The sequence below is a fragment of the Dasypus novemcinctus genome, chromosome 8, assembly GCF_030445035.2.
Source record: "Dasypus novemcinctus isolate mDasNov1 chromosome 8, mDasNov1.1.hap2, whole genome shotgun sequence".
In the NCBI taxonomy this organism is placed as follows: Eukaryota; Metazoa; Chordata; class Mammalia; order Cingulata; family Dasypodidae; genus Dasypus; species Dasypus novemcinctus.
Genome location: NC_080680.1, coordinates 124794612 through 124817730, shown reverse-complemented (window position 1 = coordinate 124817730; position 23119 = coordinate 124794612). Strand labels below are relative to the sequence as shown.

The 23119-nt window shown below is 62.7% G+C and overlaps 1 protein-coding gene across 1 annotated transcript in view; it reads left to right on the top strand.

Moving 5' to 3' along the window:
- OLFM1 (olfactomedin 1) overlaps positions 1–22838 on the top strand; it is a 65038-nt gene extending 42200 nt beyond the window's left edge. The window contains exon 6 of the mRNA XM_058302638.2: positions 21647–22838. Within this exon, the coding sequence (XP_058158621.1) occupies positions 21647–22237 (591 nt within the window). The 3' untranslated portion in view covers positions 22238–22838. The remainder of the gene's footprint in view (positions 1–21646) is intronic.
- The last annotated feature ends 281 nt before the right edge of the window (positions 22839–23119 follow it).

Here is a 23119-nt window from a genome sequence, read left to right as displayed (position 1 = left end):
CCCGCGGCCTCCGTTCCCGCCGTGATGGAGAGCTGTCCCCGCACGGTCAGGCGGGACTTGTTCTGTAATTACAGGTGGTAATCATGGGCTGGTTTCTTGATAATTTCCCCTCAATGGCGCCGTGACAAACAAACGTGGCCAGACCTGTTTCAGGCGCCACCAGAAGACGTAATAACGGGCCAAGAGGCCCAGAATGGATTTGCTGTCTCAAACTGAGCATTTGCTCAGGAAAACATTCCTCCAGGATATTAAATACATAAGAATAATGGTGCCATCCAGAGAGCAAATAAAACAACCAGCCTGCCTCTAAATCTCCCCAATTCCAATAACTGAATATATTGGCTGTTGGCAGAACATCTGCGGATGAATATTCTTTATTAAAAGTTTGGCCTGGAATCAAAATCCGGAGGCTCTGCAGGGTGCCGGGAGGCTGGAAAATGAACTGCTGAGCTGCGTCGGCAGCTGGGCCCGCCTCTCCCTCCTTCCCGGGATTCTTTTCCTGAAGGAAGTCCATAGTGCATGACATCAACCTCGTGGCCCGGAATTCGTCCTCGGCCCCTCGGGCACACGGAGGCTCACGGGGCATTTCTGGGAGGAGAGTGGCAAGGCTCTCCTTCCTGCCCAGTCAGGCTGAATTGGAAGGGGCAGCCGGGTGGGCGCAGTGTCCCCGCCTCCCGGGAAGCTCAGGCTGGACACAGGGTGCCAGGCCCCAGCCGCGGGACGACGCTTATTTCAAATCGCTGAATCCGCCACAATAGCCAACTCAGCGAGCCAGAGATAGGTGACATCTGAGGACATTCCGAGGACAAGCAGAGTCGTTATCCTCCGCCCGAGGGACTCCTAAATCTAGGAAAGCAAAGAGAGATCTGTTCAGAGTCTCCAAAATCTTGGAGGGCGCAGGTGCCATTGCTTTTTGTTGGAACATTTAACTTCCATTTGAAGGTTACACATGGTAACTCGAGGACAGATGACACTTAACGCTGATGTTTGCCCCACATTCACCCCACACGTGCCCCCGTGACCTCACACCACCCTGTGGAAGAGAGGCTGTGCTCCCCGCCCTACAGATGGGGAAACTGAGGCTCGAGGCGGCACCGCCGCTTCTTGAGAACACGTTGCTCCTAAGTGCAGGTCAGCTTTTGTCCTGCACAATGGGCACTGACCAAAATGGGGGAAACGTTTCTGAGTCGTGCGCGGGTCCCTGGGAGAAGGAAGGTGGGTGTCTGGGGGGGAGCTGACCCTGAGATTTGGCAGGAGAGAGCCCTCAGGACTCTGGAGAGGATGAGCCCCAGGGAAGCAGCTCCTGGAGGCTGGAGGGGCATTTGGGGGGACTTGCCCAGCCGTGTGTGTCAGCCTGGTCAGGTGACACTGGCGTCTGCACCTCCACCCTCAGACCTGCAGGGGGAGGCTGGAGACACCATCGTGGCTTAGGGTGTAAGGAGGACAGAGGCATGGTTGCTCAGGACAGTTGGGGTGACTAATGGGGAGCAAGGGGCCACCTCTGGCCCTGAGCCGGGCCATGAAGTCACCATGTCCATTCCTCTCCCTTCCCTCCCCCAACCAGGGTACGGGGTCCCTGTCCCCGGGAGTGTCGACCCAAATGAACTCAGCTTTGCCGTCAAGCAGGCTCGTCCCGGGAGTGGGTGTGAGTGCGCACGCTTGCACATTTGACCACCTTTATCAAAGTGACCCCAAGAGGCTCTGGGGCGAGACGTGGCCGAGCCATGGCAGCCTAGCTCTGAAAGAGGCGGCATCAGGAGGAGGCCACGACAGGGTTTTCCGGGCTGGCTCGAGAGGTGACGCTGGAGGACCGCGCGTCCTGGGCCGCAGGGCCGCAGAGGCCGATGGTCCAGCCCGGCTGCCAGGGGGCTCTGCCGCGTCAGGCCCAGGCAGAACAAAGCCTTCTGGCAATGGTGGGGTGGGGGAGGCCTGCTCGCCACCCAGTGAGATGCCCCAGCTTCCAGTTCGGCGGCTCAGACCTGTGGCATTAAGGAGACAGTCTTGCAAGAGCTGTCTCCACTGAGCCCGGGGAGGAGAATTCTTTCTGAATGGGTGTCCTGGAGCGGGACTGTGTTTCAATAAATTCATTGTTAGACATTATTTTCATAGGCCATAAGAGTGAGATATGGAGTCCTTTGAACCCAATAGCAGAGAGGCACCAATTGTAGCCTGCACCCTACTTTTCACATCCAAAAGGCAACCTACCTTGTGTGTTGTTCTGCATCTTACTGTTCTCAGTTGACAGTTTATTTGAGGTGTTACGAGGAGTGTAGAACTCTGCCTTGTTCCTTTTCCTCACTGCATAATATTCCACCATGCCCAATCAGCACAGCCTATGTTACAGTCGCCTATCAGGTATTAGGATTTGCTTTAGTTTGCCAAAGGCTGCCAATGCAATGTACCAGAATTGTGTTGGATTTTATAGTGGGAAATTTTTGGGGGTAAATGTTTACAGTTCCAAGGCCATGAAATATCCAAATCGAGGCATCATCAGAGATGCTTTCTCACCAAGGTCAGCTGCTGGCAGATCCTGGACTCCTGCCACGTGGCGAGGCAAGATAGCAGGTCTGCACATCTTCCTCTACTTTCTCCTGGAGCTCAGCTGTGGGCACAGGAAGGGGTTAGCTTAAGATCATAATTTTCTGGGGTTCACAAAAGGCACACCCGGTTGGAGTTGTTTCCAATGTTTTGCTCTTAAAAACAGTTGCTCAGTGAATGACATTGTAGAAAATCATATCTGATTTGGAGATAAAGGGTCAGAGGGTAAAGTTACTTCTGTCATTGTGCCTGATACTGTTAAGATTCCCTTCTATAGAGGTTGTACCAGTATTCTTTCTTTCTGCTGATGCTGGTTTCCCTGTAAAGTGTTTTGAAAATCTTTTTGGACTTTTGCCAGTATGGTCGATAAGACAGAGTATCTCCAATCCGCTGGAAATGTGGTACCTCTAGGAGGCAGGTGGCCTGCTTTCACGCTGTCAGGCCAACGGCAGCGCTTTCCTCTGAACCGTCTATCCATAGCTTTTGGCCATTTTTGTCCATCCTATTCCATGTGTCCTATTTCCTTCTCAAATTTTAGGAGATCTTTAAATGTGCAGGATGTTAGCCTTTGTCTGTGACCCTGTAATGTAAGGAGCAAATATTGTCTAATATGTCATTTGTCTCTTGATTTTGCTTATAGTTGTTTTTTTTGGGGGGGAGGGGAGTTAGGTTTTGTAGTGAAGACAAAATTATCAAGCATTCCCTCAATGTTCTAGTTGCGGTTAGGGAAGTTTCCTAGTTATAAGGGATGCAGCCCGATTTCCTCTTGAACTGGGGCAATCTCCCTCATATTGAGAGCGTCGGGCCTTCGGGGTTTTTGTGGCAGGGAGTGTGGATCCAGTGGATTTTTATTTTTTAATTGAGGAGCAATTCATAGAACATAAATTACTCAATTTAGAGGGCTCAACTCCGTGGCATTTAGTATGTTTACAATATTGTGCAAGCACCACCTCGATCTGTTCCAAAGTGTCTTCATCACCCCAAAAGGAAACCCACCCTGTACCCACTGAAGCCCGTTTGGGCTTTTCCCAAAAGCCTGCCCAGTTGTCCCAACACCACTTGCGAAGGGCCCCACTCTCCCCCGCTGGACTCAGTGCCAGTCGTCCCGTGGGCTCAGGGCTATTTCTGGACCTGCCTGTGTTCTGGCAATGCTTGTATTGGATCATGGCCTGATGCCATCACTCAAAATTTTACCAAAATTTTACTTGGGCCAGGGCCCAAGGGTCCTTTACATAAATTGCCCTGTAGGTGACCATTCACGAACAGCACAACTTCCAAGGGCACTTTAGGGGCTCTTTATTTTTTTTAAGTTTTTTAAAAATTTATTTCTCTCCCCCCCCCCCCCCCCCCGTTATCTGCTCTCTGTGTCCATTCGCTGTGTGTTCATCTGTCTCCACTCGCTGTGAGCAGAGAACTTCTGCGTCGGCTTGCATTCTCGTCAGCAGCACCGGGAATCTGCATCTCTTTTGTCGCGTCATCTTGCTGCTTCTGCTCTCCGTGTGTGCGGTGCCACTCCTGGGCGGGCTGCGCTTTTTTCACATGGGGCAGCTCTCCTTACAGGGCACACTCCTTGCGTGTGGGGCTCCCCTATAAGGGGACCCCCCTGCGTGGCACGGCACTCCTTGCGCGCATCAGCACTGCGCATGGACCGGCTCCACATGGGTCAGGAGGCCCTGGGTTCAAACCCTGGACCTCCCATGTGGTAGGTGGATGCTCTATCCATTGAGCCAAATTCCACTTCCCGAGGAGCTCTTTAAAAAGCCTCTGTGCCAGGACAGCTAGCCCTTGTGGCTGTGAAGTCACAGCCGAGTAACCACTAAATCTGAGTGGAATGTCTAGCCTGGAGCGATTTCATGGCATCAGCAAGTGTTGAAGTGGCCTCCCTCTGTAATAGTCCTTTGTTGTTTGAGACAAAGAGCTGAATTCCAGACACTTTGCCAGGAGTAACAGAAGCACCCCCTGCCCTCTGAGGGGCCTTTGGAAACGCCTCGGCCTGCTGCGCCGCGGCCACTGCCCGGAAAGGACGCGGAGAGATCCGGGGGCAGTCCCGGGCACGGCCGGCGAGGGCCAGGGCCTGCTGTGAGCCGGGGCTGCGGCTCCGGGCAGCCCTGTCCCGCCCACTGCGGGCGCACAGCTTGACCTCCGGCTGGTGAGTCAGCACTGTGTTCATCACGCAGCGGGCAGCGGAAGGTGCCAGGATGGCGTGCCCGGCCCGGATCGGGCTGGTCCCCCTGCGCCAGGTGCTGCGCTTCGGAGCCCGCTGTCCTGGGGGAGGCCGGCAGATGGGGCTGGGGGACCCGTCCTCCACGTGTTCGCCACCCCTTCCCCACCACACAAACGCCTGCGTCCGCACACCCACACGCGCCCAGGTGCGTGCACACGCGCACACCCATGCCTGCACACCCTCGCACGCCCACACGTGCACACGCATGCACACATATCCACACGTGTGCACGCACATGTGCACGCGTCCCTGCACACGCCCACGCACACCCTGGCTCTTGCCAAGACCTGAGGCGAACTCGGGTGGCTGGGCCGCCCCCTTGACCTGGTCGGGTCCTTTTGCTCCCTCGAGGCAGGGCCCCTCCCTGCTGGGAAACAGGAGCTGCTCCGCCAACCTGCTTCAGGGGGAGACTTAAGGCAGTTTAAGGCTTCCTGGCAGGTGCCCTCTCCACGGGGGGGGGGGGATCCAGAAGCCAGGTGGGAACTAGCAGGACGCGGCGTGGAGGGGGTGGCGCCCAGCCCACCCTGAGCCTCAGTTTCCCCGCCCGACGCCTTGGCCTCAGGGAAAGTCACAGAGAAGCATGAAGCCCAATGCTAGGCTGAGGTCTGCTAACAGCTCCGGTGGGAGCAGAGGTGCCTGGCATCAGCCAAACGATTGCCAGCTTCCAGAAGAAGATGCTCGAAAGTCCCAAAAGCCTCCTCTTGCGGTCCCTGGTGGTACAGCCTGTGCTGGGCAGCGCAGGCCCTTCCCAGCTGGCCCCCGGCCTGAGCCCCGCCTCCTCCTCCTGGCCATCCCGATTGAGCAGGTAAAGGCAGTGAGGCCCAGAGAGCCAACTTAGCGCTTGTCCATGGCAGCCAGAGCCGGAGGCGGGCCTGGGGCTGGCCCGAGTCCCCAGGCACGCGGGCCCGGGCGCCTGCCGGAGAGCTCCACTTGGAGAGATCAGCGCCATGGCACGCACCTGCCTTCTAATTGGGCAGAGTTTCCAGAATTGCTGGGGACGGGAAGTCGGCTCCCGCCCAGGGCCGTTCTCTCCTTTCCAAACCAGGCCCCCAAGGGAAGGCACTAGCAGCACGGGAGGGTCCAGCCGCTGACGCCGTGAAAAGAAACAGTGATTTTCTAATTGATCTCTGCCTTCCCGCTAAGGGCTGGAAAACCAGGTCGCCAAGACGGTAAATGGCTTTGTTGCTGCACGTCTCTCACTGCTGTGTTTTTGCCCGTTGAGTTCTCATGCTATTCCTGGCGATGTTTCTCGCATCTCTCTTTCTCCTTGTCTCCCCCACCCGTCTCCAGTTGGAAGACGTAGGGCTCACCTCCATCGCTCCTGGAAAGCGAGGCCTCTGCCAGTTCCTCCAGCCCCTCTGCCGCCCCTGGAGTATGAGGCCACAAAAGTCACATGTGTCTGTGCTTGCCGGGACCGGCCCGCGTGGCCGCTCTAATGGCCGGTACAGGCTGTCCACCCATGCCCAGCCTGTCTGGCTGAGGCCGGCGTCCCCGTCCCTGGAAACTGGCTGTGACAGCCACAGTGAAGAGCAGCAGCGGTGCTGCCGCGGGCTGTTCGGGGAGCGGCCTTTGCACGGGGAAGGATTCAGTTCAGCATTTACGCAGCTGGGCCGCTGCAGCTGCAGGCCCGGGGCAGGGTCACGGAGCTGGGGGGAGGGTCCAGGTGGCCCCAGAACGGGGTTTCCTCGGGCTCCTTCCCAAGAAGGCTGGGAGGAGCCACCCCGGCCGGCTGGGTGCAGCAGCGCCGACCGTGGATGTGCCCTGTGCGCCGAGCGCGTGCCTGCCGCGTCAGAGCTGGGGCTCAGACCTGAGCGAGAGACCACCCGGCCCGCCAGTGGCTCTCAGTCCTGAGAGGGAGACAGACACACAGAAAATTCCAGAAGGTGTTCACGGGTCTCCAAGTTCTTGGATACAAAAACAACAGCTAATTCCTTTGCAAAAAATGCACGGAAGGAACAGAAAGGCCCCTTGGAGCCCTTCACGGTGTGAGGCTGGGGGCTTGGGACGGGGGCGGCTGAGGGCGGGGAGTCGTGGGGCTGGGGACTGGCCGGAACCCTTCGGCACCCTATGTCCGGAGCTCAGCGAGCCAGCGCCATGATTCCATCTTGACAGCACAGCCCCCCTGACACAATGAGAAACCGAGGCCGGAGCCATCGAGCCTCAGGGCCGACGGGCACGGAGCCGGTCCCGACGCCTGGCGCTGCGCCGACACCCCGGCCTCCATGCAAACGCACCCCAGCTCCAGGGTCAGCAGAGACCGTGCCGTGCTGGAACCGGAAGCCGCACGGTGGGTGCGGGCGCGTCCCCTGCGCCACGCGGCATGGGCCCGCGTGCTCGCTCCCCTGTCGCCCGGCACGCCGCCCCGGAGGTCACGGGGCTACTCTCCCTCCATTCGGTCACCTCCTGGCCTATCGGCCTACGGGAGCCCCCGCCGACCCCTCGCCCGACCTGCTTGTGTGCATCCGTCTGTCCGCGCCCTAGAAAACGCACTTCTGAGGGGTGGGATCTGACGGTCGTGCCTCTCACCTCTCCCCGGGGCCCGGCTCCGTGCTCGGCACATAGCAGGTGCGCGGTGAACGCTGGTCTAATGACTCAAGGGCAGGCATGCGCCTACCATCCCGAGGGTGGAGGGGGGGACGCTGACCGGGGGGCCGGACCTTGCCGGCACAGATCTGAGCTCTGGCAGTCGCCCACCCTCCGCGTCTCCGTCTTCCCTTCTTCATTCCAGGTAAGCAGATATTTCTAGACCCCCTCGGGGGTCCTGGGGCAGCCAAAGGGACTGTGCAGTGGTCGTGCACCCTCCCCCCAGGCGTGGCCAGCTCAACAGGGAGCAGAGGCCGGCTGTGGCGGGGGCCGCGCGACGGGCCTTGTGCGGGACAGGGCCCGGGGGCTGATGCAGGGACCGCAATGTCCTGTGGTGGCACAGAAGCTTCTGTTCCAATCTCCCTCCTGCTTCTCCCAGCTCCGGGCAGCATCGTGACACCGAGAGGCCGAGAAGGACCCCGGGGAGCCTGGAGCCCTGTGCCCCAGAAGCCCTCGGGGGCGTGGAAGCTTCCGGAAGTCCCTTCGTTTGCTCTGTCGTGAGATGGCCTGAGGCCCCCCTTCAGTGATGCTGAGGAGGGGGGCAGCCCCCCCGCCCAGCACTGCCTCCTCCCTCTGCTGTCTCCCCCACAGGAGCGCGATGCAATTTTGTGGGTGTGAATTATTCAGAGAAGCTGATATGAAGCAGGGACCTGAGGCGCCCGGGGCCGCCGGAGCTCAGAAGGCAGGCGCCGGCTCGGGAGGACAACTAGGGCAATCATTTTTTTTCTTTCCTCTCCCCTTCCCCCCTCTCTGCCCCCCGCCCCAGTTGTCTGTTCTCTGTGTCTATTTGCTGCGTGTTCTTTGTCTGTTTCTGTTGTTGTCAGTGGCACAGGAATCTGTGTTTCTTTTTGTTGCGTCATCTTGTTGTGTCAGCTCTCCATGTGTGCGGCGCCATTCCTGGGCAGGCTGCACTTTCTTTTGCGCTGGGCGGCTCTCCTTACGGGGCGCACTCCTTGCGTGTGGGGCTCCCTTATGCAGGGACACCCCTGCGTGACAGGGCACTCCTTGCGCACATCAGCACTGCGCATGGACCAGCTTCACATGGGTCAGGAGGCCCGGGGTTTGAACCGCGGACCTCCCATGTGGTAGACGGACGCCCTAACCACTGGGCCAAGTCTGCTTCCCTCTCTGGGGGATCTTGAAGATGAATCTGCAGTGTTATGGAAACGTCATCCAACGAGGCGCCCCCAGCTTTTCAGAACAGGCCTCAGGAATGTTTTTCTCCAGTCGGCACGTCCGCAGGGCTGGCTTCTCAGCCACGTTAGCCAGCGTTCCCCTCCAAGCTCCCACGGGCCGCATCCCCAGGGCCAAGGCCCTGCCGGCCCGTGCTCCCCCAGGTCCCAGCCCCAAGCACAGCGCTGGCACATCGTGGGTGGCAGTACCACGCTCTTGAACGAATTAAGTCACCTTTGGGGGACCACACACGAGCACCGACTGGGCACCCCCCACGCCCAGCCCCAGCCCCTCCAGCAGCCCCATCCGGCCAGCGGGTCTCACAGACATGCGCCGAGGGGGACGACTGGAGGCAGGGGGTGCCGCGTTGTAACTGCACCACCCCGTGTTGTGAAACCACCCCCGTCTGGCGCCGTGGCTGGGTGTCTGTCCCCAGAGGTGCTGCCCGTTAAAGCTTAGCTTCGAAGGCTCGTGTCTGACCAAGCCACAGACACCGGGTGCCAGAGAGGTTGTGCAGATATGAAACCATCAGATAAAAGACAAACCGGGCAACAGGCTGCGGGGATCTAGAATTTGTTGTGGGGAGGGCAACCGAGGCACGAGGCCGGGCAGCACCCAGGGGAGCGGACAGCAGCCCTGCTCGTCCAGGCAGCCAGGGGCATATTCTGGGAGAACCTTTCCTCCACTTCTGGTCCACACCCCAGCGTGAGACGTGAGCGACCGCCCTGGCGGCGGCCTGGGCAGCCGCAGGTGTGACTCAGTCACCTCTCCACCTCCGACAGTTTCGCCTCTCTCACCTCCCCTCCCCCTTCTGAGCAGCTAGAGCATTTTGCTCCAGGTTTCCCAAGGTCTGGAGATCTTTTGCGGGTCCATTCATCAGTGTCTGCATTTCTGCCCAGAGGTGAGTGAGCTCCCGGCTTTATAAATGACCCAGGCGACCCACTTCCTCAGTGTCTGCCCGGAAGGACTGGCTGATGGCGACGGTGAGCATCTGCTGAGGAGCTCAGCTAACCCGGTCACTGTTCGTCCATCTGCCTGGCCACTCTCTGCTGAGCACCCGCTTCATGTCAGGGGCCGTCTGCGTGCTGGGACTGCGATGGGAAGAAGACACCAAGCCCCCCATGGGTGTGGCGTGCAGTGGGGTGAGCTGGAAAGCCAGGACATAAATCAGGACGAAGCGCAGGAGAGGTGGGTGCTAGAACAGGACCGACGGGGAGACGTGGTGGAGAGGAAGGGGTGGGGAGTCACGGGTGCCGGCTCCAAGCCTGCAGGACGGAAACAAACGGGAACAGTTCACGGGAAGAGGAGGCGTGCTGGTGCGGCTGGAGCGGGGGACGGAGAGTGGCAAGGGAGGTCAGCCAAGTGCAGGGCCAGCCCGTCCCAGGGCTGAGGTCGGGGCAATGGGCAGTTTGGATTTTGTTCCAGGAGACTTGAGGAGGCACCGTGGGGCTGGGACCACTTGGTTTGCGTTTTCAGTGCCATCTGAAATGGCAGCTGCGGGAAAGATGCAGGAAAGGGAGTTGAAGGAATCAAGGAGGCCGCTGCTGAATTCAAGTAGAAACAAGGGGGTCTTGGGGTGGGGTGACGTGAGCCAAGGTGGGGTGAGAGGGAGGGCATGCCGTGGACGCAGAGTGGGGCCACGACACAGAGCCAAGGCCGTGAGGCAGTGAAGGAGAGGGAGGGATCCAGAAAACACTCGTATCTCTATCTTGAATGACTTTCCACTGGGGAAACTGAGGCAGGGGAGGCTCTGAGGAGGGGCGAGGGGATCAGGAGTTCCGCGGTGCTTCATGAGGCCGAGCTGTGCCTTAGCTGTCTGTGAGCCTCGCATTCCGGGGAGCGGTCAGGGAGGGAGGCGTAGATTTGGGGGCCCTCAGTGCCAGGGGTGCGGCCGCCCGGAGAGACGAGCAGACACAGGTCAGAAGGCGACCCTGGCGGAGCCCACGGGCCCCCGCGGAGCTCAGGCAGAGGAGCCGGGGGCGGCAGGGTGGGAGGGAGGCCAGGAGAGGCGGTGGGTGGAGCAGGGCCACAGGCGCCCTGCCCTCAGAGCTGCCGAGGGCACCGTTAGCTCCGGTGGCCTTCACGAGTGCAGCGTGGCCACGGCATCCCACAGCGACCATGGAGGCGGGCCAGCCCTGTGACATGACACACGTGCACCCCAAGAGTGGTGTGCTACAGGCAAAGGGGCATCTTCGGGGGCAGTTAAGGTCCCTCATCAGCGACTGCGAGTGCGGTGCCAGGGAGAACATCACAGGTGGGCCTGGCCTAATCAGGCGAGGCCCACCCGGAGACCAGCAGCCTCTCTGCTGACCTGGGAGAAGCAGGAGGAAGACGCTTCCTGCTATTCACCGGAGAGCTGGGGAGAGGACGCCAAGCCTTGGGTGGGAACTGTGGTCCCGGCCACAGGTGGGCCGCAGCCTGGGTCATCTGAGCAGGGGTCCCTCTGACCCAGAGCCAGCCTCTATGGAGGAGGCCCAGAGAGAGGAGGCGGATGAGGGGCCAGCCGGCCACCCTAGGTCATCCTTCCAGAAGGTTTTGTCGCCCACTGCGGCAGGGATTCGAGAGCACCCCGGGGTGCAGGGCGGGTACGTGGGAGCAGGAGAGGCTGGAGCGGTTGACGGAGGTCATGAAAGACGGGGAGGGAGGGGCCACTTTAGGAGAAAACCCCCCGGGAGGCAGAGAGGGGCTGAGTCCAGGCCTTGGGTAGGAGGGGCAGGTGGGGGCGACTTCTGGTGGGACAGGGAGCCGAGGCCCCTCCCACCTGCCCTGACTTTCTCAACAAAGTATGAGTCAACGTCGAATCAGGGGAGTGGGGGAAAGGGAGGGGGAGGAGGGTGCCGGAGGGAGGGGCCTCGCCGGGCAGTAGGGGTCTGGCGGGCATGCTGGCGCCATTGGAGGCCGGCGGGTGTGAGAGAGGGGGCCCGGGGCCCCCGTGTCCGCCCGAGGCCCCCCGGCCGCCTCCCCGGCGTGAGCTCGGCCGCGGCCACCGCCCTCCAGCTGAGGGAGACGCGGGCGAGCGGGGCAGTGGGCGGGCTGGACAGTGGGATTTGGGGTTGGAAAGAAGCCACAGGCCGGGAGGGCTCATCTTGGAGCAAGGGGGGCTGAGCCAGGAAGTCGAGGAGCTGTCATCAGAGGTGGCAATGGACGGACAGGAAGCGGTGCTGCTGGGAGGCCGCGGGGTCGGGGGTTTTGGGGGCACGTTGGGTGACGCGCTCTCCCAAGGGGCTGGGGCTTTGACTGAGCAGGAAGGGGAGGGGATTCGACAGCGTGGAGGGAGGGGGCCAGCCGGCGGCGGCCCGGGCCGGGGCTGGGGGTCGAGCAGCGCAGGGAGCAAGGTGCCCCAACAGCGGGGAGGGAATGCTCAGGGAGGAGGGAGGGGTTTGCAGGGGCCGGAGCACGAGCTCAGGGGCTTCGCAGAAAGTATTGGGGAGCAGGGTGAGATGAGATCAGGAGCCATGTGGGGGGCTGAGTTCTAACAGGGACCCGAGGCTGGGGGTGACACGTTGAGTGGTGGGCAGCGGGGGTCCTGGGCTGTAGGGTTCCTGGGTGGTGGGGGTCCTGGGCAGTGGGGGTCTTGGGTGGCAGGAGTTCTGGAGGTGGGAGTCCTGGGTGGTGGGGGTCCTGGGCAGTAGGGTCCTGGAGGTGGGGGTCCTTAGAGGTGGGGGTCCTGGAGGTGGGGGTCCTGGGTGGTGGGGGTCCTGGAGGTGGGGGTCCTGGGCAGTAGGGTCCTGGGGGTGGGGGTCCTTAGCGGTGGGGGTCCTGGAGGTGGGGATCCTGGGCGGTGGGGGTCCTGGGCGGTGGGCCCTGGGGTCGCAGGCAGCCCTGCTCACCTGCGTCGCCCGGTGCGGTGGAGGCAGAGGGTGAGAGGAGGTCCTCGGCTGGCCAGAGAGGCTGGAGGCTGGCCCCTCCTCCCTGGCAGGGCCGTGAGGGCCGAGGATGGGGGGAGGGGGGCCTGGCCGCTCCCCCTCGTCAGGGCCGGCGCGGCCTGGGCTGCCATCTGCAGGCAGCTGTGGTGACACTAGGGGGGCCCAGCCCTGGCAGGACCCCTCCCCACCCCCACCCTGCCCACCTGGCCCTCAAGGGCTGACCCCAGCTCTGGATGCTCTGCATCTACGTCAGAGCTGCCCCTTCAACCCACTTGCGCATTCATTCATTCACTTGCTCACCTGGTCATTCTCCCACTCAGCGCCTGGTGCCGGCCAGACCCGGTGCTCAGCTCCCGAAGAACCAGGGCGGGGGGAGTCTGTGCGCAAGGAACGTGGCTTGTTTGGACGCCCGCCCGCCTGCGCACTCACACACGCCTACTGCACCAGGCGTGGAGTGATCAGGCCGCCGGCAGGTGCACAGGGAGCAGTGGAGCCGGCGGGGAAGAGGTGCCGCGGACACGGCTGAACGGGGACTTCCTGGGAGGCGGGTCTGCACCCGACCTGGAGCAGGGTGAGCATCGGACAGTGGTGCAGCCCAGGGGACTTCCTGGGGGAGGCAGGTTTGTACCTATCCTAGGGGAGAGGCTCCAAGTAGAAACTAGGAAGCCACAAGAAGGGACTCACACTAGCATGCCTTCCTCAGTGGGACGATCTCCATCATTCCCTTCTGCACTCAGCAGACCAAGGGACCGGTCCCCTCCGGCACTGTGGGGTGTCACGCACAGCCCCTCTGCCACCTCCAGTCTCGGGAGGAGTCAGGGCCCCTGTGCAGGAGCTGCAGGTGAATGTTCACATGTGGAGGTGTTGGGAGCAGGGAGGGCTCCCTGGAAGAGGTGGCATTTGAGCCAGGCCTTAAAAACCAGAGGAGCTTGGAGAATTAAAGGGCAGGAGAGGCCCTTCTGGGAGGAGGGAACCGGCGAGGCAAGAGCCAGGAGACAGGTTCTGGCAGGCCAGGCCGGCAGGGTGAGGGTACCGGCCTAGCCAGGGCCGGGGGTGAGGTTGGATATGTTGGGTATGTTGCAGGGCTCTGGCCCCCGCCTCTATTTGGTATCAGCGTCAACCCCCGCTTCCCAATGAGGCTTAGCCCTGCTCCCGGGGCCTTTGGTGATGGGGAGCATCGAGGGAAGGGAGCACTGGGAGGGTTTGGAAGCAGGAAGAGGCATCTCGCTGTCCGAGTAGTGAGCTCCCCGTTCCCTGCGGTATGCAAGCAGAGGCGAGGACAGCAGTCAGTGGGGCTGTTGAGAAGATCTGCCCCAGGGATGGGAGCAGGGGTTGGATTAAAGGGCCTTGATTCCCCGCCCCCCCCCAGCACCCAGGGAGAGTCGGCAAGTTCGCATGTCTCGGCAGCTCTGCCCACTGCGTTTCCCCAGCAGGCAGACTGCAGGCCGCGGTGCCCCCTGTCATCGCCAGGCCCAGCTGGAGAGGCTCGGCCCCGCCCAGGGCCATCAGCGCGCAGCCCAAGGTGGCTTTTCAGTGCGTCGGTGCACGCCTGAGAACATTTCCCAGGCTCGAGGCTGCCCCGCCCGGCTCCCCGCAATCAGAGAGCACCCTACGCTGGCAGTTCAGCCTCCTCTCAAAGGCAGCAGAGTGTGATTTTCCTCATGGGAGGCGCTGGCTTGTCCATTTTCTAGGATGGGGAAAGGATGCGATTTCCTGCCTTTGTCTTGAGCGAGTCCTAAAGCGGGCTGTGCTTATGAAAGGGCGACGTCAAACGCCGGCCACCGTGAGCCTCCTGGAATTCGCTGACTTCGTAAATCAGGGAGAGGCTTCGGAGGAGCCTGCTCTCCCCGTCTGGATGCGAGTGGTTGACTTCCTGATTGGGAGAGAAGCGGCCCCGCTGTCTCCGCAGCGGCCAGCGGGCACCTGACGGCAGCCCCGGGGGCCTCCGGCTGGCTGGGCGGCACCTGCCCGGGGGGAGGCACGGGACAGCCGCCTCCGCATCCCGGGGCGCTTTTGCGTCCCTCGGGGAAGCAGCGGGGCCTGGCTCTGGCCTTCCCACGCTTGGGTCGTGGCCGCCCACCCCCCAGATGCTTGGTGTTCCCAGGAGCCACCTGCTATTACTTAACAGTTTAAAAAGAGACCCCCGCCACCCGTTTTGTAGCCTCATCTTCAGCAACAGCGAGGCTGGCCCCGCGGGTTGACGCGCAGGTTCTGCTTTTTCAGGTCACTGTCAACGACCTTCAGTGGGTCACGCCTCCCATTCTCCGCCTCCCTCGTCGGGGTCCAGGCACCTTCCTCCGGCCGAAGGGGACAAGGAGAGCCGAGTACCGGGCAGGGGCCCTGTCCTCCTTGCCGTGGCCAAGTCAGTCACATGGCCCCTAACTAGTGCAAAGGAGCCAGGAAACAGGCCATGGGATGGTCAGCGGAGGCCAGTCCCTGCCACCGTTAGTGAAATTCAGCTGTCATCTGCACACCTCTCGGCCACACAGGGTAACGCTGACGGTGACGGTGGACAGGCTGGCTGCAGGGCTGGGTGAGCCAGGGCAGGCAACTCGCCCCCTCTGAGCCTCGTTCCTTCACCAGCTGAACGGAGACGTTGGACCCACTGCCCGGCACGTGCCCGGCCAGCGCTGAGCTCGGCTTGCGGCGCTGATCATTACTAGCTCGTCTCGTTGTCAGGCCACAGCAACGCATGTTGCATAGCCCATCAGCGTGGCCCTGGGCTGATGGGTGGCCCTGGCCGTGGAGCAGAGGGCCCGGGGTTCCACCTCCGACACCCACCCCGGAAAACTGAAATTCTGAGACGGGTGAAATTCAAGTGCACGGAGGCTCCGCGGGTCAGGGGCTGGCGTCTTCCCTCCAGCCCCCCGGGGCCCGCGCCACCCGTTCTTAGGGCTAGAGCCTCGTAGGGGGCCGGGAGAGAAGGGCCGAGAAGGTGGGGAGGGGGCCCACGCCCGGACCTCCAAGCAGCCTCGGGCACAAGTGAAAAACTCTCCCTTTAGTTTCTCTGGAAACAGCAAAAACTTCTTTTTCCAGGAAACAAAACCAGGGCAAAGCCGTGCTGGGGGGGCGGGCAGGGGAGCTGGAGGGGCCGCAGCGCAGGACCCCGGTGACAGGCCGCAGCCTCTGCCCACCCCTGCGGGGGGCTGTTCTGGAAAGAGCAGGGGGATCCAAGCGGGGAGAGGCCGGATGAGCCCAGAGGCCTCCAGTTTTGGGGTGCAGCCCGTCCTCTGCTCTTTGGTCCCGCCCAACATGGGGCGCCGTGTCGGCTCGGGGCGGCTGACGCTGAGCCTGGCCGCCTGTCCCAGGGCATCGCATCGTGCACGTGCTGCTGTACCCCCGTCTGCAGAGATGTGGGGAGCGCTAAGGAGGGGGCGGCTGCATGTCCGCCGGCCAGTCTGATGGCGTCGGCTGCCCCGGGTCTCCGGGAGATGGCGGTGGCCGGCTCGGCCAGAACACTGGTGTTACTTGAGGGCCCGAAGGCTGTCCTCGGGCTGGGGGGACGGGCCAGGCTCCAGGGAGCCCCCGATCCCCAAAACCTGCGTGTTCCCTTCGTGGAAAAGGGCGCTCGCTGCTGGGATTCCGTGAAGGATTTTCCGGGTGGGCCGATAAACTCAACAGGGTCAGGGGCAGAAAAAAGGAGGCGGGCAAGAGAAGCAGGGGTGGGAGCGCCGCGGGGGGCAGAGGAAGGCGCCTCTGGAGCCTGGAGAAGGCCCGGCCCAGGGCCCCCCAGCCCGTAGGCCCGGGCAGGTGCTGACCGCCAGACCGCAAGAGAACAGCGGAGCTGCCCGCGGCCCCCAGGGTGGGCAGCCCTCTGGCCGTGCCCTCGGCCCCTGCTGCCCGCCTGGGCACGGGGGAGGCCGCGCGGAGGCCAGGGTCAGCGAGCTGGAGGCCAGGCGGAGGGACGCAGGGGCCCGGCTCAGGCGCCCGCCCCCGTTCCTGCCCGGGAAGGAAGACACGGCTTCCCGTGCCACGGCTGCCTTGCCCCTCCACAGAGGAGGAGCAGGTGCTCCTCCCACAGAGGCAGGCGGCAGGGCTGGGGGCAGGAGGGGCCTGGGGCTCCGGCGGGCTTGGCAGCGGCAGAACCCACATCCATCGTGTTTGCCGTGACTTTCGCCATGACCCAGGGCCTGGGATGGGATGGGCGGTAGCTTCCGGAAGGCCCGTTCCCCCCATTTGGGGCTTCTGAGGATGCGGTCATGGTTAAAGGGCCCCAGACCCCATGCCGGGGACCTGGGGGCCAGATGTGGAGTGCCCAGCCCACAGATGTGGGGTGCCCAGCCCTTGGACGCAGGGATGCAGAGGGGCTGGGGCACACATCCCGTGGACGCGGCGTCTGGACCGGGACGTGGATCCTGAAGTCTGGATTTGTTGCTCACTGAAGGTTCCCGGTGACCAGCTGGATTTGGCCATGAGCCTGCTGCTGTTCATATGAGAAGACTGAGGTCCAGGGAGGGTCTGCAGCAGCCGAGCCAAGGGCAGGACACCGGGTGACCCAGATCTGCCCTTGCACCATCTGGCCAAGGAGATGGTGAGGCAGTCAGGGTCAAACAAACAATGAGCCACAGACATTCAGAGCGAGAGGCATTCGCCGAGGGCTTCCTGGAGGAGGGGTCACTCAAGCCAGGCCTTGAAGGAAGAGGGGGATTGGGCTGGGGTGGGGCAGGAGGGGAGACAGCACTCTCAGCAAGGAAGCAAGAGATGGAGGAAGAGACAGGGGTGAGCCAGGGCAGGGTGAGGCCGGTGGGGCTGGAGGCCATGAGGTTCACCCAGAAGCTTCTGGAAGGGCATGGAGTTGACCTTCGCACCACAGGGAAGATTGAACAGCAGGAAAGGTGGGGCTTTTGAAGCGTTTCGTTGGGTGTGAGGGAGGTCAGTGTAGGAGCCTGGAGCCTCCGCGATGTGCGCTGTGTGACCCCGGGCAGGTGCCCAGCTCCTCTGGGCTCAGCCTGGCCTGGGATGGAACAACATTGCTGTCCCCACACGCTGGTTCTTACGGGGCCCGATGGGAACGGGTGTCCACTGGCTTCCAGAGCCAGCAGGTGGGATTCGTTGGTCCACGCGGCTGGCGTCCGCTGGGTGCCCGCTCTGGCCTGGGACTTGTGGGGCACCCGGAAGTGCAATCCCTGCCCTTTCCTCGTGCCTGCTCTTTCTGACCCCTGCAGAAAACGTCGCTGGGGAGGCAGTCAAAGAATGCCCCCTTTGCTTCGGAATAGGGGGTACGGGGGAGTCGGCGGTGAGCCAGCCCCGGGTCAGGGGGTCCGAGAGACACCCATCAGCAAACGGGCGCGCAGGGGCGGCCCAGCCCAAAGCGGCGCCCGAGGCCGCGGTGCAGGGGGCCCGAGACGCTGCGCGCTGGCCCCTGCTCTGCCCGGTGTGCGCCTCTGGCTCTTCGGTCTCGTTATTTCACGGCAGTCACCAGCTCCGGGCCTCGCCAAGCCGCACTGCTCCTGCCCGGCCTGCTGGGGTTCCGGGCTGACTGTCGGGGACTCCGAAGGGCCCTGGCAGGGTTTGTTCCCGGTGTGGAGTGGTAGGGGCAGGCGAGGCGCAGAGTTTGGGGGAGCAGCCCCCCCGCCACGTGCTCCCGGAGCTGCTCCACGGGCTTGGGCGTCATCGCAGGGACCAGCCACCAGCTAAGTCCCTTACACTTGTTCACCACGGCGTCCCCCCGCCCCAGGGCGAGGGAGGGAGGGGTGGGGGATGAGGGGGGGAGCGCTTGGCCTCGGCCGGTGGTCAGAGGGTGGACTCCACCAGGCGGTCAGAGGGTGGAGTCCGCCAGTCCTCGGCGAATCCGAGCCCCGCGTCGTGGGCAGATGATGCAATGGAGCGCCCTGGGCTCTCGCTGCTCTCTGGTGAGCCCCAGGAGGGGCGAGTGACCAGCTGCCCTTGAAACCCAGAAGTACCCGGGCAAACCCATGCGGGGCTTTTCAGCCCCGACGTGATGCCGGAGACGGATCGAAAGCTGGCGATGACCTTGTTTTTTAACTTCCAGCCACTGGGGGATTGAGGCTCCCACTGGAGGGAGGGGGAGGGGAGGAAAACAAGGGGGTGCGACCTCAGGCCGTCAGTGTCCAAGCCCAGGAGAAGGCGTGTCCACAGGGCCCCTCCCTGGTCGTGCCAGGAAGCCAGGAGTCCCTGGAAATCGCCCCCCATCTCCCTTTCTAACCCCGTGATCTGATTTCCCAAAGGACCTGGGCTCAAAGACACCTGGGGGATTAGTGACAAATTTAGACTGCCGTGCGAAAACGCTGAGTCACGCTGGGCCTGTTTGGAAAACAGAGAGCTAATTGAGTTACCGCCAGGGAGAAGAGTCGGCGGCAGTGGAAAAAACCCGCCCGGGGTTCTCGGCTCAGATGCGTGAGCCACCCACGGGGGGAGGCACGAGCCCCGGCCCAGCCCCGAGCTCCAGCCTCAGGCGCCCTGGGCGTCGGTCACTCACAGGAGACGTGGCCTCATCCTGCCCGGTGGAGCCTGCTGGGGGGTCCTGGGGTCACATCCCCTCAGGCTGTAGAAAATGGCCAGAGAGGGGACGAGCCCAGGTCCCCGCAAGGAGGGAGAGGGCAGGCTTCGCCGGGGGCCGTGGAGCCCTTCTCCAGACGCTCAGGGTCTCTGGCTGCCCCCGTCCCCAACCCCCCCACGCTGTTGGGAGCCTCCCAGAGCCAGTGGCTTCACTGGGGCCTGAGGTGCGCGGCCCCTGCCCTTCAGTCGAGCCAGGACGACAGTGGCGGAAGCAGCCGAGAGTGACGGCGGGCGGGTGAAGCCGAGGCGTGGCCGAGGAAGGAGCGGATTCGCGACAAGGCCTCGGTGCAGGCGGCAGGCAGGGATGGCTAGAGCCCGGCTCCCAGCACAGGAGACAGCACTGGACTGTCCGCGATTCTCCGCGAATTCCTGCTGGAGGCCTTTCTGGGATAAACTGCTGGGGAGGCGGCGGGACAAGGCCCGGCCAGGCCCAGGAACAACACACGGGGCCGCGATCCTGCGTCACGGCCGGACCTCCGGCCCCTGGCCCAGCCCACCTCCCAGGCCTCGCCTCCAGCCCCCTTTTGTCCACGGAGCGCCGGCTCCCTCAGCCTCTCCACGGGGCTCGTCCTCAGCAGAGGTGCCTGCAGCGCAGAGCCGAGGCGTGAGCCGCCGTCCACGGCGACGTGGGGCCCTGAGCTCACCCCTCCCTGTGGCTCGAAGGGGCCCCCGCCTCCGCCAAGCTCACCGGAAGCTGGGTTGGGGTCAGCTTTTAGCCGTGGAAGGGGAGGGCAGAACCCGGAGCCCAGGACCCGCTCAGGCCCCGGGCCCGGAGGCCCCGTTCTGGCCAGTGGGGGGACTCTGGCAGGAGGACATTCCATGAGCACCTTCAGGACCTCTCCTCGGGGACATCCAAAGCCCCTCGCCCAAGGCCACAGCCTCCGGGGACAGGTCATGCCAGGCCTTGACCCACAGGCAGGTTCAAGGGACCAGCGTGGAATTCTTGCCTAAGGACGGGTGCACAGCCACCCTCCCCGCTCAGGTCTGCCCCCTCAACGTCCCAATCACCTAAGCCCCTCTCCACACTGCAGCCGTCCTCAGGTGTCCATCCCACTCTGACCACCAGGCTATGCTCAGGCCAGGCTGTCCACAGGGAATGCTTTCCCCACCCTGGGCTGGCCAATTCTCCCTTCTCCTCCAGAACACAGATGACCTGTCATGTCTCCATCAGGGGCAGGCTTGGCACCAAGGCTGGGGTGGCAGTTCAGCGCCTCTTCTTCAAGGACCATTCGGCCATCCCTCGGGCGTGGCCTTTGCTTCATGACCCAACGTGGTGGCCGGCGCTCAAGCCATCACATCCATATTCCAGGGGGCAGGACGGAGGATGGAACAAAGAAGAAAGGGGGCAAAGCACACTCACCAACTGCCATCTAGAGGCTGGCCTATGATACCTTTGCTTATCCCATTGGTCATTACCTAGTCACATGACTGCATTAGTACAAGGGATGCTGGGAAATGTAGTGTTTATGCTGAATGGTCATAGTCTTAGCCAAAACCCAGAGATTCTGTAAAACCAGGGATCCCTGCCACCCACTGAGCCCTCCCCAGCACTCCCCTCCTTCCCATGACCTGCAGCAGCCTTTTTCTTTACGCAGCGGGCCACTCTCAGCACTCAGGAGCTTGTGAGTCCTGCTACCAGCGACACATCCAGTGCCTGGGGAACTGAGCTGAAAAGGGGCTGCCACCAACTTGGCAGCAGAGACGAGAGACAGACAGACAGAAGAGGGCCGGCCCACATCAGATTGGGCTGGAGACACCACCTGCAGCTTCCCTGCCCAGCCTTTTCCCCTCTCTACCAATCAGGGGCTTCAAACCCAGGCCTCCCCATTCCCAGGCTGAGAATAAACACGGAGAGAAACACTGAGCAGCAGGTGCCTCTTGCGCCCTTTTCGGGAATGTTCTTTCTGTACTCCGCTGTTCCCAGGGACCACCAGGCTGCCCCTGGACAGGAGGCCACAGGCTTTGCGGTCCCGTGTGCCGTCACCCTATGAGTCCTGGAGAAATCCAGGGTTGGAAGGAAGGGGCAGGAAAACTGCCAAGACGGGGTGAATGGGGTGTGTGTTTAGAGACAGTAAATCTCTTGGGTTTTCGCGGAAGACACCCGAGCCCACGTTTTCTCACCACCCTCTTAGTTTGCCAAAATTCTACCCAAGAATTCCGACCTTCTGGACCCCCAAGCTGTGGAGAGTGGGATGGGAGGACGTCAGAGCCCAGGCCATAGCTGATTTTGGCCGGGCCGGTGGCCTCCGGAGGGCTGCTCCTGCTGGAGTCTGGCTGATGCAACGCCCGGCCCTGGGGGGATGGGTTGCCAAGGACCACGGGCTGGCATCGTGGCTCTTCTCCGCCTTCTCCCTGGATGGAAAAGCCACACCAGGGATTGGGGGGGGGGCCTGGAAACACGTGTGAGGACTGCAGGGAGAAGACCTCTGTTGGAGGCCGCCCGCACACCCCTCAGGCCACCAGCCGCTGCGAGGAGGCATCCGCCGCATCTCGTGTTTTCCCCTTGGCATGGCCTTGCCCGGGCATCTTGCTCTCCTAGGACGGGTGTTGACCCCTGCACCCACCTCCGGCCCCGCTCCCATCGCCTCTGGCTGGGTGGAGAGCCTGGAGGAGACACTGGCCCCACAGCCACTGGGCGCCCACTCTGAGCCGTGGACCCTCCAGGCACCTGGCTCCGAATGTCCTCTAACTGCCCTTGACCGTGAGCTCATGTCCCCGCCCCATCCTTCCCTTCTCCCTCCAGGCACGTGCATCTGCTGCCAGCTACCGTCCGCATTTGGATGCCTCATCGGAATCCCCACTGGCCGTGCCCAAATGGACCTCCTCGCGTCCCCCTGCACACCGCCACACTTCCCGGGGTGCAGGGCGGTCCTGTTCCTCCCGCCCTCGCCCAACGCCCCACCCAGCCTCAAGTGGCGTCAGTTCAAGTCTCAAAGTGCACTCCAGATGCGTCCAGCCCCTCCACCTCCGTGAAGTCCACGCTGAGCTGAGCCCCCTCCACCTCCTGCACCCAAGCAGCGGGTCAGCCTGCCACCTCACCCCGGCTCCCTGGAGTCCCATTGTCCGTCGCCACAGACAGGATCCCCCTCATCTCCTGCCCACAGCCCACCCTGGCGTCCCCTCACGCTTGGATGACGATGTCCACATGTCCCCCGGTCTGGCCGAGCCCTTGCAGACAGCCTCCTGGACACTTCCCCTCCCCGGCACCCCTGCCCCACCGTGCGGGCGTCAAAGTCCCCTCCCCTGGATGGCCCTCCCCAGATCACAGAGGGGCTGCCACGCCACGTCACTCCGGTCTCGGTTTCACACCACCTCCTCAGGAAGAGCATCTTGAGCCCCCCTCTCACGCGGCCTCCTCGACGCCCCTCCTGCTGGGCACCCCGCCCTCGTTCCTGGCTGAACTTTTCCCTTTGTGCATCTGTCCTCCCTCACCCCATGCGAATATAAGCTTTAGGCGGTGAGCTCTGCTCACTGCTGGTACCCAGAACTGGGTGAGCGCCGAGTGGGACGCCCACTAGGGACGTCACCGAGTGTCCCTGAGATCGTACAGCGAGGAGGTGGCAGGGCCTGCTTGTCCCTGGGGCCGGGTATCCCCGGCTCTGAGCACTTCACCACCCTGCAGTGGGCAGAGCCTGCTTTCCCTGCTGCCTGGAACCCCCCTGCGCTCCCATCTGATCTTGTTACTCCAGGCCGACGTTTTCAAGCTCCAGAGGTCCGAGATGCTAGAAAAGGGTCAAACGACACAAGCCCCGCATCGTGTGTGCTCTGGGCAGCCCTTTTCCTGCCTCTCAGGTCACCTCCAGGAGTCAGAGACACTCCCTGGCACAAGTCGTGTGTGCACGTGTGCGGTCACCCCTCGGGCTGAAGCGTGGTTTGCTGGCCTGGCGGGGGAGCAGCCGCGGCAGGCCAAGCTGCTGCCCCCATAATAGGGTGGCTGGTCGGACTCACCGCCACCCCTGAAGGGAGCTCGGCATGGGCGCAGAGTGCCCTCGGGTCTCCCCTTCTCGGCAGCCATGCTTCCGCGGCCGCCCCTCCTCCCGGATGGCGCCACCCGATGCCTTGTGGGGCGGCACCCTTCTTCCTTCTCCCTGCGCAGGCGCAGGGTGGAAAATTCCAGTCTGCCCTTTTCCCCTCCCCCGCCAGCAGCAACAGCCAGGCGTGGGCGGGAAACTCAAGTCTGCCCTCCACCCCAGCAACAGCAGCCACCAATCCCTAA